The sequence below is a fragment of the Charadrius vociferus genome, unplaced genomic scaffold (genome assembly GCF_000708025.1).
Source record: "Charadrius vociferus isolate BGI_N301 unplaced genomic scaffold, ASM70802v2 scaffold209, whole genome shotgun sequence".
In the NCBI taxonomy this organism is placed as follows: domain Eukaryota; kingdom Metazoa; phylum Chordata; class Aves; order Charadriiformes; family Charadriidae; genus Charadrius; species Charadrius vociferus.
The window spans coordinates 170,501-186,880 of NW_009660387.1; the positions used below are offsets into that span (position 1 = coordinate 170,501).

A 16,380-nucleotide genomic window follows, 5' to 3' on the forward strand; every position below is an offset into this window, starting at 1 on the left:
TGTAATTACCAATTTTTTTAATGTAATTAGGTAGTGATTCATGAAGACTTCATTCAGTCCTGTTTTGATCGTCTAAAAGCCTCCTATGATACATTGTGTGTTTTGGATGGCGATAAAGACAGTATCAATTGTGCAAGACAAGAAGCAATACGAATGGTGAGAGTGTTGACTGTTTTAAGAGAGTACATAAATGAATGTGACAGTGATTACCATGAAGAGAGAACTATTCTGCCTATGTCAAGGTATGTGTGAAAATGCACTACTGTGGTTTTGATTTCTATTAACTGAAATATTACTAATATCGTTATGATTTTTACTTTCTAAAGGGTTTCTGTTTGAGGAGTGTATTTATAGCGTTTCAATATTCCATTTTCTCTGCTTATACATCTAAACTGTGATCTGTAGTCAAAAAAATAAATTTGATAGATCAGGTAAATAAAGGCATATGTTAGAATAAACTTGTTTCTGGTATTTTGTTCTGTAACTAGCACAACATACCTTGTTGCAAGATTGTTTTGGAAGTATTTCTTTTTATTTAAAAGCAGTACCATTCTTTAAGTTAACATGGGCAAACCTTCTTTGTTTCTCATAGTCGTGTCATACAAAAAACATGTTGTTAATGTATATCTTCATCTTCCAGAGCTGTTTATAGAGATGCTAATCTTACTTTGCAAGATTAAGTTTAGGATTACCTCTAACAGATTTGTTCTGTGCAAGTTCCTCATAAAAAGGGGAAGAAGAGAACAGCACTTTGAAGTACATTTATTTTCCATGTACCTCCACTCTTCTTATACTTGTCCTTACGCAGAAAATTAGTTTAAGTCCTAGCTGCTCCTTCTTTAACTCTGTCTTTGGTACAAAGAAAAGGGAAACACTTAAATCCAATGTTGTGTAGATATTTTCCCAAACAAAATACTTTATTTCCTGAGAGAGCAAAACAGAACAGAAGACTGTTTAACTGTTCCAGTGTTAGTAGCTGCTGTCTGTGGGAAGAAAGTCTCAAAAATACATAAGGAATACACTGAGATTGCTATGGATTTATGATGCAGCTAATATTTTTAGACACAGTGGAGGTTTGTTGTCCCTGTATTTTAAATGCCCTTTTTGTCAAGAAAATTGAAGAGATTGCTGTTTCTTCATGATGTGTCAGTAATTTGCAGTGCTCTTACAACATTTTTGTTGTATATATTGATTGATTAGTCCTAACTAAGTTCTTTTGCTGATTGCAGATGCATCGTTTTTCTGTGGGCTGCTTATTTATTTAGACTAACTTTTTCACAGGTCTTGTTAGCAAGGAGCTCTTATGAGGAATTTTTGCTTTTTGTTGCATAGGATTAGTTTGTTGGGCTTATCTGGGCACATCTTTCCTAATGCGTTCCCTGCCATTGTGCTAAGCGTGATCACTGCTGGTGTGAAAACATTTCTTCTTTTTTTGACCTCTTTGAATTTCTTAAAAGCAAAGTTTTAATGTAAAACTTTTAACAGCTTTTAACAGAAGGTAAGACTTGGTGACCTGATGGCTTTTTCTGATCTTGGTGTATTTAAAACTGAGTTGTTTTGCTAACAGAGCAAAACATAGTTGCCAATCTGAGCTTTATTTGTGCATTTTGATCAGAAAATTACAAGCAAGAGAAAAGAGACTTTTTCAAATTCTGTCAGTATTCCTAACCTGTCTGTAAAGTTGACTGTATGTTTAATGCACTTGTGCAGAGTGTGGCTTCTTCACAAAGTTCCTGTGTATGTTATGTTTGCATAATTGCTGGTACCTTCACAAAATAATCTTATGCTGGAGTATACTGCCATATATAAGGATTTGATGTTGAAATATCTGCAATAGAGAATACAGCAGGAAAAATAATTTATTTGATGAGGGCAAAAATAAGTTTATCTGGTTTGGGTTTTTTTCAGAGCTTTCCGTGGTAAACATATCACACTGGTAGTTCGTTTTCCAAACCAAGGCCGACAGGTGGAAGATTTGGATATTTGGTCTCATACAAACGACACAATTGGCCAAGTACGGCGTTGTATTCTCAATCGTATTAAAGCCAATAGTGCGCACACAAAAGTAGAACTGTTCATTGGTGGTGAGCTGGTGGACCCTGCAGATGATAGAAAATTGATTGGGCAGTTGAATCTGAAAGACAAAACGGTAAGTGTTGCACTTTGATTGTTTGTGTCAATTCAGATGTCACTTCCCTTTTGTAAATGCTTGAAAAATACCATGCATGGGATCACTTATTCTCGTGTACTAGTTCCATTCTTCCTCCTTGTATTATGCCATATCAGATGCTTATTTAGGAAAGAATCTTCATTTTTGCATAGTATTAAAACTATGATCCATGTTTTTCAGCTAATTACGGCTAAGCTTACACAGATAAATTCTAATATGCCCTCAAGTCCAGATAGTTCTTCAGACTCTTCAACTGGTTCTCCAGGCAACCACGGCAATCACTACAGTGATGGTCCGAATCCAGAAGTTGAAAGCTGTTTGCCTGGAGTGGTAAGCATCTACATAGATTCTGAAATTAACAGTTTGAAAGCATTTTTTCCCTATACTTTGTCTTTAACTAACGATTTTTATTGGGTTTTTTATTTGCTTATTTCAAGATCATGTCACTGCATCCTCGATACATCTCTTTTCTTTGGCAAGTTGCAGACTTGGGCAGTAGCCTAAATATGCCACCTCTTAGAGATGGAGCACGTGTTCTTATGAAGCTCATGCCACCGGGTAAAACTTCATTTTAACATGTTTTATATTGTAATATCCTGTATGATAATTTCTTACCTGTTATATAAAAATTATGCTAGGGGAGTATTTTGCACTTTGTGGTAAATTATGGATACTGTAATTCATGACTGTTACCCTAATTAGGATTGGATGTATTTCCCAAATAACTATTTCTTGTCTGTCATATAAAGTTGCATAGTTTGTAATTGGTACTGGGGTCCAGTGCCGCAGTACAGTGAAAATAGGGAGAAATGTTGTGTTTTGAAGTGGTTTTGTAGCACTACTTTAATAGACGCTTTTGTACTGACAGAAATAATCATTGCAGAGCACTTCATAGTCTGATCTTGTCTGTCAGTTACACTTTTTGTAACTTTTCTGATATGCTTGAAGTTTTTCATATTTATAATTGTAAATACTACTGGCTTGTTCTGGAATAGTTGTGTTACAAAATGTTTATGAGTTGTATTTCTATTGCAGATAACACTACAGTTGAGAAACTAAGAGCTATTTGTTTAGATCATGCAAAACTTGGGGAAAGCAGCCTTAGTCCTTCCCTTGATTCTCTGTTCTTTGGTCCTTCTGCCTCACAAGTGCTGTATCTAACAGAGGTTTGTAATCCTTTGCCTGTTCTTTAAAAATCTTCCAACTGTTTATGGCAATCTTTCTTGTAGCATCGTGGCAGCGCACGATCAAATTCTGTGGTTTGAAATTAACAATTGAAAGTACTTAACAATTTACTGGAATAAACTGGTGTATGGCCAATGCTGTGAAAGCATTGCTTAAGTAGTATTCCACCATAGCCTCATATTCAGTCGTCTATGTTCAAGCTAGTAGATTTCTGTTAGTTAACTCTATTTTGTTCTACAGGTAGTTTATGCCTTGTTAATGCCTGCCAGCGCACCTCTGGGAGAAGACGCCAGTGATTTCCAATACAACTTCTTAAAAAGTGGTGGTTTGCCTCTTGTATTGAGCATGCTGACCAGAAACAACTTCCTGCCAAATGCAGATATGGAAACTCGAAGGGGTGCCTACCTTAATGCTCTAAAAATAGCCAAATTATTGCTAACAGCAATTGGATATGGCCATGTTCGAGCTGTGGCAGAAGCATGTCAACCAGTTGTGGAAGGCACAAGTACAATTTCACCGGTAATATAAATCTTCTGTGATGCAAATAGCAACGTGGTCTGGTTTTTATATTGTCTGCAGCAACATCTGTCTGCTTTCCATTGACAGTCTCTTTGAGTGAGTTGCATGTCAAGAACTCATGGTACTTTCAGATTGTGTTGTCTGACAATTCTAAAAAAGAGATCAACTTACTAAACAAATCCTGTTTGTTTCTGAATGTAGAGAAGTTAGGTGTGAGATCCACCTGCTTTATATATGATTTTCAGTGGTTTGCATGATTGTCAGTACAGATAACTTTCCATTTTCAAGTACATCTATTCCGTAAATGTTAATTCTGATTCTTCTGAGCTGCTGAGATTGAAGTATGTGCCTCTGAATTTCTTTTACTTCCTTTTTGTGATTAGAGCATAAAACAACAGAACTAATGTTGAGTCTTGTCAGCCCTTTTTCTACACAAAAATAAGTCCTTGGCTTGCTAGATTCCGAACTCTGTCCATTGCTTGTAGAAAATTCTTGCAGAGAACAGTTAGGTACATGCAAAGTTAAGTGTTGATAGTTGAAAGGTGTCCTACACTAAGATTTATCAGAGTTGGAAAGGGAAAGTGTAACACTTGTTCTGAACTGTGATCTCACATGTCTAAAGTAGTAGAGTTTGTGCATGTTTTATATGGCTAGCTATTTTTTCTACATCTGGACTAGTATATTATGGGTCAAGATTTTATGTCTGCCCTCTTACAGTAGGCATACAGCATAGAGCCCAAAAATTAAAATTTGTTGCTGTACTTCTTGGGCATTTACTTCCCAGGTATTCGACCTTTTTTTTTTTTTTTTCTTTTGAAGTTCCATCCTGAGTAGTTGCTTGATCTATCAACCTATGCTCAAGAATACATAGAGGACCCTAATTCAGAGCACTTTCTTCCAGCGTATTTACTAAGGTCCATCTCTGAAGCAGAGAAGTACATTCCCTTTAAGTCTGAAAAATAATTATCTGTTCTGGTTAGGTCCATCTGTTGGAAGATACCAGGTTCATTCTTTTTCAAGGAAATCAAAACTCTTGACAGTTACAAATAAGTGAAGATCCCTTTTCATGTCCCATGTTAGAATAGAGTAGAAACATCTTACAGCAAACAGGTTTGCCACCCCATCCTTTGTCTATTTAAAATGAGTAAATTTTACTGCCCTATTTTCTAATGAGGATTATTCAAATGGTAATTTGGAACACAGATAACATCAGTTGACTCTTGAAGTACTTTTTGAAATGACAGTTTGGAAGTACTGTTTGAAACAGGTTTATGCTGACCACTTAAGAGGCAGTAACATTTGTCCATGGCTACTGACGGTCACTGTGAAGTGCTGCAAACATCTAACTTTATTATTAACTAATTTGTTGGAAAAAACGTGGTTATTCTTGCTGTCATTGTCATCCTGTTTCAAGGACTTTGGTCTTGATACTTTTTATTGCTGCAGCACCAGTAAGCTTACACCTTGGGATGGAAATGGGACTTGTAAATACCTTTCATCTGTCATATCTAAAGCATAAGTAGCATGACATAACTTTCTGTCTCGGCTTTCCGTCAGTACTGAAGAGAATGAGGGAACCAAGACTATGCATCTGCAGTCTTCCAGTTACCAGTCTGCTGCTGTCACTAGGACCTTTTAAATTTTTATTTTCTTCCTTGCTTTCATAGAAAGTTGAATCAATAATGTTGTTAAACATAGTATTCTGGTACATAGATCCTGGTTTTCCCCCCTATATATTTGATCCTTTTACAGCCCGCTTGTGATAGCTAATTGACTGTGTAAGCTCTATTACAATCTTCAGTGGGAGTTCTGTAATTTTGCTCCCCAAATTAAGCGTCTTAGTGAAGCTGACAAAGCAAAGGGATATGACCAGCACCAGGTGCTACAGACTGACTTCACAGTGTGTCTTTTGAGCAGCATTTGAGACGGGTTTTTTGGATGAAATGGTACTAGAAAATGAAGAACCTCTTTTGTACAAGAAGCGTTAACTTCTAACCACAGCACAGAGTCTTTTCAAGCAAGTTTGTCTATGAGAAGGAAGCAGCCATTTCAGATTTGAACTGTCAAAACTATGGAGCTCTGTCAGCATAAGGAGACTCTATGCCCAAACCAATACAGAAAAGATAAAAACTTGCCTTGCTGTTTTTTCTGTTGTGAAAGTATGGTAAAGAACAGGAGGGATAATCCGGAACAGAATTCTTCAATAGAGCTCTAACTCAAACGTTTCATATGTACTTAACTATAATGAACATTGCAGCCATGTTCTGTCTGGACACCATTAGCTAATCCAGAGGGACTCCCATTGTTTTAGCAAACCCTTTCTTTCCTACGTCAACAAAAAGGGAAGGAGACACTGTGATTCGGAATGTTCTGTTAACTTGAAATAGTAAACAACCCCCCAAACATAAGCGTAGTTTTGAGCAAGTGCTACTCCTTTTAACTACCTGTACTCTGTGATCGCCCGCTGTACCATACAGTGTCTTCAGATGTGATGGTATTTATTTGAAAATAAGGGGATTTGGTTTTCTTGGTCTGTGCAATTTCTGTTAGTTTTCCTTTCAAGATCTTACCTACTTCTACCAAACCTTTCCAAGTAACTTTGTGTTTTCGTATCTTCTATTTTCCATGTAAAAATAAGAAATACTTTCTTTCAGATAAACCAGGCTACGCATGACCAAGCAGTGGTGCTACAAAATGCCCTACAAAACATTCCTAATCCAACTTCAGAATGCATGCTAAGAAATGTAGCAATACGTCTTGCACAGCAAATATCTGATGAGGTTAGTGAATTTCTTTCTGTGTCACCTTTTTTACCCGTAGTATTTTTTTTTAATCCTTAAATTTATTGCTTTGCAAGACATGGATTTTCCTTCTAAAATACCATGAAACATTTTAGGTAATGTTTGTTAACTAATTGAAAATATTTAATTAATAGTTTCCATATGCAATTATGAAATTCATTGTCTGATAGCATAAAGAGTTTTAAGTGAAACTAGGCAGGTTCTGTTCAAGCTCTTTAAAGGATTGTGAGTATTGTTACATGTAAGTCAGAATTTCAGAAACTTAATGTAATAGATTTAAAGAAGTTAGTGGGTATTTTGAAAACATTTTTGTGATACTTCTTTTTTTCGTCTTATGTTTTGGTTTCTGATAACATTCTCTTCTTGAAGAAAAACACAGAAAATGGGAGGGAGTTTTTAAATATTGAGCACATTTTTTAAATGCTGAAAGAAAAGTCTCAAATCGTTGCCTGTGTATCTTTATATACTCAAAATGCAATAATGATACGAGTGAAAAACTGGATTGTGGGGCTCAGTAGGGTTAAACAATGCACTTTGCAAATACAATAGTCTTATCTGTATGTACTGTATGGTATGACCAAACCCCATTTGGATTTGAAATTATGAGTCATGTTAGTGAATACATTATTGAGTTCTGCTGAATTCAGCATAACCTAAAATCGGAACTGCTGCAACTTCCTCTACCACAGTGAATCAGGATCCCTCAGTTTCCAGTGTGAAAGCAGTGAATATTGTTTTTCTATACTGTATAGAATCTCTGCAAAGCTATCTCCAAAACCGTTCTGAGCTATCTAAATATAAGTAGTCCCGTATTACCATCTTAATGTTGAAAAGTACAGTATTTCTTCTGAACAAAGTGCAGTGTCTAAAGAAAGCACAAGACTGCAAGACTGTACTATCTGCCTTCCATTAGTAGTGGTATTGCATCCATGGCTGATTGTATGTGTAAAATCAGTCATTTGAACTCTGATTTAATTTACTTCCTTCCACAGAAGAAATGTCTTTTTGAGGTGAGGTATGAAGAAAGGTTTTTAATTGTGCCTTTGTCCTTTTAAGAGGACTTCTAATAATAATAAGTAATTTTTTTTCTTTCACCAGGCACGTCAAAGCAAACAAAATCTGAATCTCTTTTACAAGAGTCTACACAGTACTGCTGTTAAAGTATTGTCTGTAATTTTCTAAAATTATGAAAACTGCTGTAGATCTGTATTTCATATGAATTGTAGTTTGCTTTTGAAAGACTTTTTTTTTTCTTTTAATGTTTTGATGGTCAAAGACTCTTTTCCAACTGACCACACAATTTTTTTAAAAATAAATCTAACATGATTTCCATAGGCCAGACAGAAGACTACAGCATGGAAAGAAATATTTCCACTTAAAAAACCCCTGTAATACTTATAGATTGTAAAACTACAATGAGATTAAAAAAGATGATGTTATTTTTCTGTGTGACAAATTTTTCTTGTGATGCTGTTACTGTAAAGTTGCTTTGCTTGTGGCAAAGGTGAAATATCTATTACTTTTCATGTAACTACTGTTAATGTCCATATCACTAGTGAGAATGCACATTGTTCAGATTTCCTGATGCAGCTAGCTTATTAGTTAAACTTCTTCAAGTCTGCTTTTTTTTTCATTAAGTCTGAGCATTAGAAAAAATGGAATTTGAAATTTTTGAGAACTGTCTGCTATCTATTTTTAAAGATTGCCCGTTTTTTGGACAGTTCTACTTTTAATATAGACTCCAGATAGGTTTGGGGTTTTTTTTTGCAAGTTGATGCAAGCTATGGTAGTTGCAGTATGTTTTGTAATGTTTGTGTATCAGTAGAAACTATTGGATGTTAGCTCTGACCGTGCCAAAAATACTGAAGAGCGAGTCTGCATTCATAAGATCCATAATCTAAGTTCTTATTAACTTTAAAACCTGTATAACTTGAATGTAGAACAATCCCTTTCTATATTAATCACATACTTGGTAAGTGTTAGTTTGTCTAGCTATCAGCTAGCACAATAAATACCGTGGAGGGAAAAACCCTAAAATAATTTCAACTTGTTACATTACTTAAGAGGCTGGCTGCCTTCCAGATGCATGCTTGGTTGTTTGTTGGGTTTTTATCCCCAAAACGAGAATGTTTTAGCAGTGAAGTTGGTAGTTTCTGCTAAATTTTACTCCGAATCAGAGTTGCTCATTATTTATCAAAAATACTCACTTTCTTGTAATGCCTGGTACTTGTAACATCACGATTTAAGATTCTGTAATATATCTAAAATACATGCTACTTTCTATTAAAAACTGAAGTATTACATAAGTGAAGTACAAATACTTTTCAAGATGCAACATCTTATTTTCTCTATTTTAAGGACAAAATCTTCGTTAAATTTTAAATTTTTAAATTTCAAACTTTTTTCAATTTTTGTGAAAATTTTAGAATCCATTGTAATGTTATTTGCAACCGCATTTTAATGTTGTTTTGTTTATTTCTCTTTTTTTCAGGCTTCAAAATACATCCCGGATATCTGTGTTATTAGGGCAGTACAAAAAATTGTTTGGGCATCAGGTTGTGGGTCAGTTCAGCTGGTTTTCAGCTCGAATGAGGAAATCAGTAAAATCTATGAAAAGGTAAGAATTCCGAAGAAACAACTTCTCTCTATAACTGTTCCTTTGTTTACAAAAGGGATAGTGTCAACCAGGTCACTGTTAGAGTGTGTTGAGCTTTTAGGTAGTTATTTTGGTGATGGTGTATTCCTGAGTCCAGTATGATACGTCAGTTGTCATACTGTAGTTTAATTTTCTTTTCCAAATTCCTTTTCTCAGTAGCTATTTAATTGTAACTTGGATCTGGTGTCAGTTCAAAAATGTACCAGTTCTGTAATCTGCTGTAACATGTTTTCAGCCCACTTAGATGCTGTGTGTAAATAAGAAATAAGCACTTCTTTGCAGTGCTGATTTTTCTAGTCTTCAGATTTAAAAGGTCTATTCTACAGAAGTGGATTTAAAGCCTATGTGCAGTCTAGAATGAGAAACGAGCTAACTGATCTGAAATTAGCACTGATGCACTGGTAAAATGAAATAATTGCTAATCCTATACGGCTTTTTTCCTTTTATTATGTAGATATATGTATGTAGACCATCTTCATGGTTTCACATGTGGTTTATGCAAAGAGTTTGGAGTTGGAGGTTATATATTAGTGTATTATCACATACCTTGTGTTTAACAAATGTTGCTTACAGTTACAGCAAATAGTAACCTGTATTTTGTAAGTGATTTTTCAAAACCAAAATTTCGTTCTCTCAACATCCTCACTTGTTCGCTTTATAAAATCAAGTTTAGTACTTATCAATACTTGCCTGAGAGTAAAAGGTAAAGGAATATATATAGGAAGGTTTTATTCTTGGTGTAGTGGCTGTTACGGTTAAATGATCAATTAGAGAAATGCACCTTTGCATTTAGCATCTGCTTCTATTGCTGTGAGAATGACTTAATGAAGTAAGTTGGGGGATTTTTTGGTTGGGATTTTTTTGGGGGGGAGGTGATATAACTTGCATGTAAAAAGTGATTTAAGTATCATGACCGTCCAGGCACGTGAAGATGTGCTCTTATATCTATCCATTTGATGTTTTAAGAGCAGTAGCACACTGGAGAAAATACGCCTAAAGGAAAATGTACCTAAATGGTTTTTTTTCTGACATTTTTGGGGTGAAAAATCTACAGTTAATTTCTGTAAAGATTTTTTTCAAACAATTGAAGTTTTAAAATAGGTGATGTTTAAGCTGTGCGTTATCCATCAACCTTCAAAGTTTTTTTGTGTGTGGGTTTGGTTTTTTTTTTATTGACACTTATATGGACATTTGTAATAAATGGTAGCTGCATTTGGTCTATCCTAAGCAAAAGGAACTAGAAATTGAAGGAAAAAATTGGAAAATAAAAAGAGGAAGAAATTACAGAAATAATAAGAAGGGGGAATAAAGTACATTTTGTTAAAAAAAAAAAACATTAAAAGAGAGGAAAGTACCGCACAAACAGAAGAGCAGGATGCAAGAAAAGACATGTTCTTAATTTAGGAGAATTGTGTTTGGTTATAGATGAGAGGAATTAAGTCCTGTGGTAGTTTTATAAAGATTGAATGTATCGATGACTGGCAAACAGTGGCTTAGAGGAAAAAGTATGTTAAGGAAAGTGCTTTCAGTTTTCTCAGTTGACCACTAAACCTGAGACCTTCAACTCATAGGTCATAAGAGCAGTTTGCTAGGTCTGTGGGGTAGAGATTTATCATTAAATGTTAGTTTAAGAACAAAAGCCGACTGATTTTGTGGGATCGGGAATAACATGTCAGGATTCTTAAAAACGTGAAAGGCAACTATAGTAAATTTTTTTTTAAGAGCCTCTTCAGAGTACTCCCATCAAGTATGACTTCTGAAAGAATGTTCTGAGCACTTCAAGAAGCTTCTGAACTTACCTGATAAATTCAATTAAACTTTAACGTCAAGATAAATTATTTTGAGGGCATATTTTTTATGGCGTCTCTTCTGCCTCCTGCCTCAAAAAATGCTGCTGTGGGAGTCCTTCAGTGGTTGAAGGCCGTGTGCGACTTTCAGTGGTGTCAAACCGCCATTTCCTTATTAGCTTAGAGAAAGCCCGTACCCATCTGAAGTACTGCAAGTATGCTGCTTGTACAGACCCGTCAGCTCTTGGTGCCTGAGTATAGGGAAGTACTTTGAGTGTAATAGACACATTGCCTTTCTACTAGATCCCTGCACCCGTGCAGAAAGAACTTTCTTTTCTCAGCAGGGCTTCAGTGCAGAGCACATGCAGTCCTGAGCTTGTTGAAACCACTCTGCTTTTACTTTCATATCTTGAGATGTGTCAGAATTACCACATCTTCCCGCTGCAGCGATAGTGACTGTCTCTGATTTTCAGCTGTTGTGCAAACACAAAATGGTGTCTGTTGCCAGACTAAGACATACTTTGTCCTTTTCTGCTGCTGTTTACATTTGGTATCTCTTCTGCATTGTAATCCCTTCTTTCTGCCTACTTAATCTTGATAACCTTTCTATATATAAAACAAATACTGTGTCTCTAGTTAATGTTGCTAACTTGCAGCCATGATTACTGGTGAATTAAAATTGAAACCCACTCATATTCAGTTTCTCACATTCAGAACTTCCTCCAGCTAATAATTCTGGCTTAAATGGAGGAGAGGGCTTGCTTTAGGGCTTGCTTTTTTCCTCAAAGTATTTATTTTGGGGAAATGCACCAGAATCAACTCACTTGATTCAAGTGTTTAATGTACCAATTAGAAACATCATCCTTTCATATTTCAAAAGTCACCACAGCAGCTATGATTGAAATTTGTTTGAGCTGTTCCGTTTTTCTGAAAAATAGTGAAGTGGTGAAAAAATTCTAGCAGTATTAAGCTTTTGGTGACCCAAGTTTTGAGTATCAAAGCTTTGTAAACCTGGACTTCTTGACAGGTTTTACAGCACTACAGCCTCTCTCTGTTTATATAGTAACTGTTTCCAAGGCTTTAAACTCCAGGTTCTGAGTAGTGAAGAAAATAATCTTACTTAAAAATTTAAAAAAAAAAAAAAAAGCAAAAAAAACCCCAAATGCAAACCAACAAAAAAATCCAGCAGTAGTAACTGATGTAACTTTTGCCCACTAGCTTCCTTTTTAACTTCTGGCTCCTTAAGTTTGTGCTTGGAATCCTCCTTTGAGAAGTACGGTACTAGAAGTTCAGGTCATCCCGCGTAGTGTTTTGAGTCACATCTGAGTGAAGTGAACAAAGTACTTGGCAGGGATAATCACTTAGTATACAAATTTGTGGTTTGTGTTTGTATTTAGTGTATATACCTTGGAGCCAGCTGGGTTCCTCCGGGTTTTTTCCTAGACCCACTTTGTGCTTTCTTGTTTATTTTCACAGACAAATGCAGGAAATGAACCAGACATGGAAGATGAACAAGTTTGCTGTGAAGCATTGGAGGTGATGACCCTGTGTTTTGCTTTGATTCCAACGGCACTGGATGCACTTAGTAAAGAAAAGGCATGGCAGACATTTATCATTGATTTGCTATTGCACTGTCACAGCAAGTAAGTTTTGGTGGTCTGTTTTTTGTTTTGTTTTGGTTTTTTAATCACATACTATTTTACAATTCAAAATTAATATAAAGCCTAAATGCAGAGCAGTGACTTCTTATTTAAGTGATTTTTCTGCAGTTGTCTTGATTAATTGTTTAGCAATATAATTCTGTAATTTGGATACCTATCCTAAAGTGGTAGCTGTATCAGTCCCATCTTTGTAGTCACAAGGAGGATATTGTCAAGCCAGATGGATGCCTGATAATGTGCTACTGATGGCTTTAGAACAACTTTAGAATAAAATAATACTTTATGTTTTTCAGGAATTATGTGAATACTTGCTACATTAGAATATTTAAGTGACTTAGGTATAGAAGAGCTTCCGTATACTTTTTCTGATAAGTAAAGACAAGGTACAGTACTAGCAGTTTGAGGAGAGGGGGAAGGAGAGATTTAATCCTTTGGTTTTCTTGCGTTGGAGTGGTACGCTTGTGAGTCTTCATGTGGCTCATGTTTTATGTAGAGCTGTCACCTGGTACAGTAGCAGCATCTTGGTGGAAACCTTAGCACTGTTGGAGGGCAGATGGACAGGGAAAACCAGCATGAGCTGCCAAGAGCAATGCGGTTCAGTTGTCCTGCAGTCCTGCCATAGAGTTCAAGGATCTCTTGTTATCTCCAAGCTATTCCTACAGTTCTCCTTAAATGGCATCTGCATGATACAGCATCTGTATGATGCATGTCTTGTGACTTTTAGCCCATCTGAAATTGTGAAGTATTGGGGTATGTATTTTTTGAAGCCATCCAGGTGGAAAGTTTTTGTATGTTGTTATTGAACTTAAAGCTTCGAACTGTTACTAAAGATTTAATTCTAGTTTTTTAAGATACCTCCACTGTTGTTCCATGAATATTTTAACCTTTCTTTGAGAAATGACAGAGATCAGAAATTAGTGAAGTTGTCTGAGTCTTTCACTATATTTTAAAAGGAGTCAGATCGTGGTGCTCTGAGATGGCTGGGGTCAGAATTTCAGCACCATGTTTTGGGTTTCATGTTCAGGAATATTAACGATAAAAAAGGATCAATAGTATCATCAGAGTATCTCTTTACAATGAATATTTGCACACTTTGGTAAAACTGTGAAGTGTTGTTGTCAGAATCCCATAAGCTTTATTAGTTTGCAACCTGTGGGAAAGGATGTTGAATTTTCAGCTTCACTGAAGCTTGTTATTATCATTTAAGTTAGATAAGTTTAACAAAACATGATGACAAATGTATGTTGTAATCTTACACATTAAATGAAACAAGCTGTCTTTCACTATTTTTGGTAACTTTCAAGGCTGATGAGTAAGAAATCACTAAATTTTATTTTTAAAACTGTCAACAGTTGATATCAAGTTACTATTTTGACAAAAAGTGTATGTTGGCCACATGTCAAATTTGGAGTACCAGTACAGCTGAATAGCATGGGCAAGTGTTAGTGCTGCCCCATCCTTTGATTGTTGGGTTTTTTATGTGGGTCTAAAGATTTATCACATTTGTGGCTTTTTTAGTTGTACAGCTATAAGTAATGGGTGATAATTTTTATAATAAATTTCACTGTAGTTATCTGACTTTCTGGCATTGTACTTGGAATTTAAGTGACATTTCTCAAGTGTTCGCCAGCGTTTGTTTATATTTCAGTGTTTGGTATCAACACTTTGCAGACATAAGTATTTCTTTGCATATTAAGTTCAGTGAGGAGTTCTCAGGTTTAGTTTGTAAATAAGAAATGTGTTTGCACAAATAATCAGCTTTGGATAACTTAAAGATTATTATGTAATGTGCCAAATCTGTGTGATCTCCGTGCTTATTTATTGGCAATATTACAACATTAAAACTTCTGGGGCTTTTTCTGGTATGACATAAATGGTCTTAAAACCTTTCGTTAAGCTTTGAATATCACCAACTGAGATTCTTGTCACTTTCCATGGGCTAGAAAGCTGTCATCACAGCTAGGTAGTTCTCTTCTTTTGTTTTTATCTCTGCCACCATTTACCAGGTGCCAGGGTTAAAAGTTTCTTATTTGCTATCACTTTCACCCGTTTGGGTTAATAGGCCAGGATTTTATTATCAAGAATAACTGAAAGTAGAAAATACTGGGGTATTCTTTTGTTACTATGAGTCTGTTTTGTGATCCTTCCCACTCTAAAAATGCTGTGCTCATAAAGCCTCTTCTGCTGAAAAAACTCGTAGAATAACTGTGTTGTTTACTTTAAACAAACAAACAAACAAAAAAACCCAATGAAAACTACACCCCCCCCTAGAATGAGTACGTTTGACTGTTAATTTCGCAAATATGATCATTCTGGAAAAGATCAGATGGATCGTTGGGTTTTGTTTGTTTCTTTCAGGGGTTGAGATTGTATGGAACTTGTGCTGTTTCCTCATAGCATAACCATGCTACCTATAAATTGAGAAACAGAATGCAAAATGTTCAATACTAAATACTAGAGCAGTTCTTACTCTCCAAGGTAATTGATGTTCTAGGGGTGATCCCTGAATGCAAGACTGGCTTAATCAACAGTAGGTAGCTGAACGGTTAGTCCTAAATGATCCTGGAACCCAGAAATATTCCGCTGATGGCTGCAACGTGTTTGGTGGTCATACATATGTGGCCCAAATAAATAAAAAGTCTTAATGCCTATGTAAAGCAATGGCACTTATACCCATTGAGGAGGCTGACTTCTGTTAAGTGAGCAGAAATCTGTATCCTGGAGTTGTCAGTAGGATGGGGTTCAGGTTGCCTGCCTTAACAGAGGCATTTGGCTTCCAGCTGTTTCACCGGGTGAGAGTGAGTTCATCATGCAACTCTTGTCCTATCTGCCAACTCTGCGCTGTTGTCATGGTGTCTAACATGGCAGTAGATGTCTGCATTTAGGCAACCACATCCCTCCCATGGTTCCTTAAGAGCTCTTAGATTGTTACAGCCTCACAAAAATACAATACTTCTCTTCAAATACTGCATACTCCTCAGAGACGTAATAGCGTGGAGTATGTGTTTCCTTGGTCATATTTCTCATTTCTGGAAAATACCACCTTTATCTGTTTTATTCTGCCTTTAAGTTGATGAACCTGAGGAGTGCCTATGTGATGTGTCCCAAGCAGTTGAAGGGTTGAATCTTAAAAGAAATTTCTGTGAGAAGTTTTATGAAAATGTCACCACAGCCATCAGATCGTGTAAAATGTCAATTATTATTAAGAACAAAACAGACCCCCTCCACCCCGTGGTCTTTTGAAACTCAAAGCAATATAGTAGTGCTTGCAAAGATCAGAGAAGGATGACAAGGGAGATCAAAGCTCTGAAATGACTTCCATCTGAGGAACAGCTGAATAGCTTGGGGCGCTTCGTATTGGAGAAGAGATAAATGGTGGGAGGAGAATACCACAGAGACCTTTAAAATCAGAAGTAGCAAAGGGAGAATAAATAGAGAACAGTGTTTCTTTGTAGAAGAACTTCTTGAACATTACATTTAAGCAGTATAAACCTTCAGTTTGGAATAGTTTTAGGGGTTCTTTCATTAATTTGTCCAGAAAGGGCTATGAAATACTGCTTTTGGTAGTCTTTCTGAACCACAGATTGTTAGAAGCTGAGGG

General features: G+C 36.0%; 1 protein-coding gene across 2 annotated transcripts in view; it reads left to right on the forward strand.

The window, feature by feature from the left end:
- The window catches only part of USP9X (ubiquitin specific peptidase 9, X-linked), a 79,155-nt gene that overhangs the window by 36,021 nt on the left and 26,754 nt on the right, over positions 1-16,380 (forward strand). For both annotated transcript variants that reach the window (XM_009893274.1, XM_009893275.1), the window contains exons 17-25: positions 31-242; positions 1,909-2,149; positions 2,351-2,500; positions 2,608-2,728; positions 3,206-3,336; positions 3,596-3,874; positions 6,529-6,654; positions 9,167-9,292; positions 12,595-12,761. In XM_009893274.1, coding sequence (XP_009891576.1) covers positions 31-242; positions 1,909-2,149; positions 2,351-2,500; positions 2,608-2,728; positions 3,206-3,336; positions 3,596-3,874; positions 6,529-6,654; positions 9,167-9,292; positions 12,595-12,761 — 1,553 coding nt within the window. The remainder of the gene's footprint in view (positions 1-30; positions 243-1,908; positions 2,150-2,350; positions 2,501-2,607; positions 2,729-3,205; positions 3,337-3,595; positions 3,875-6,528; positions 6,655-9,166; positions 9,293-12,594; positions 12,762-16,380) is intronic.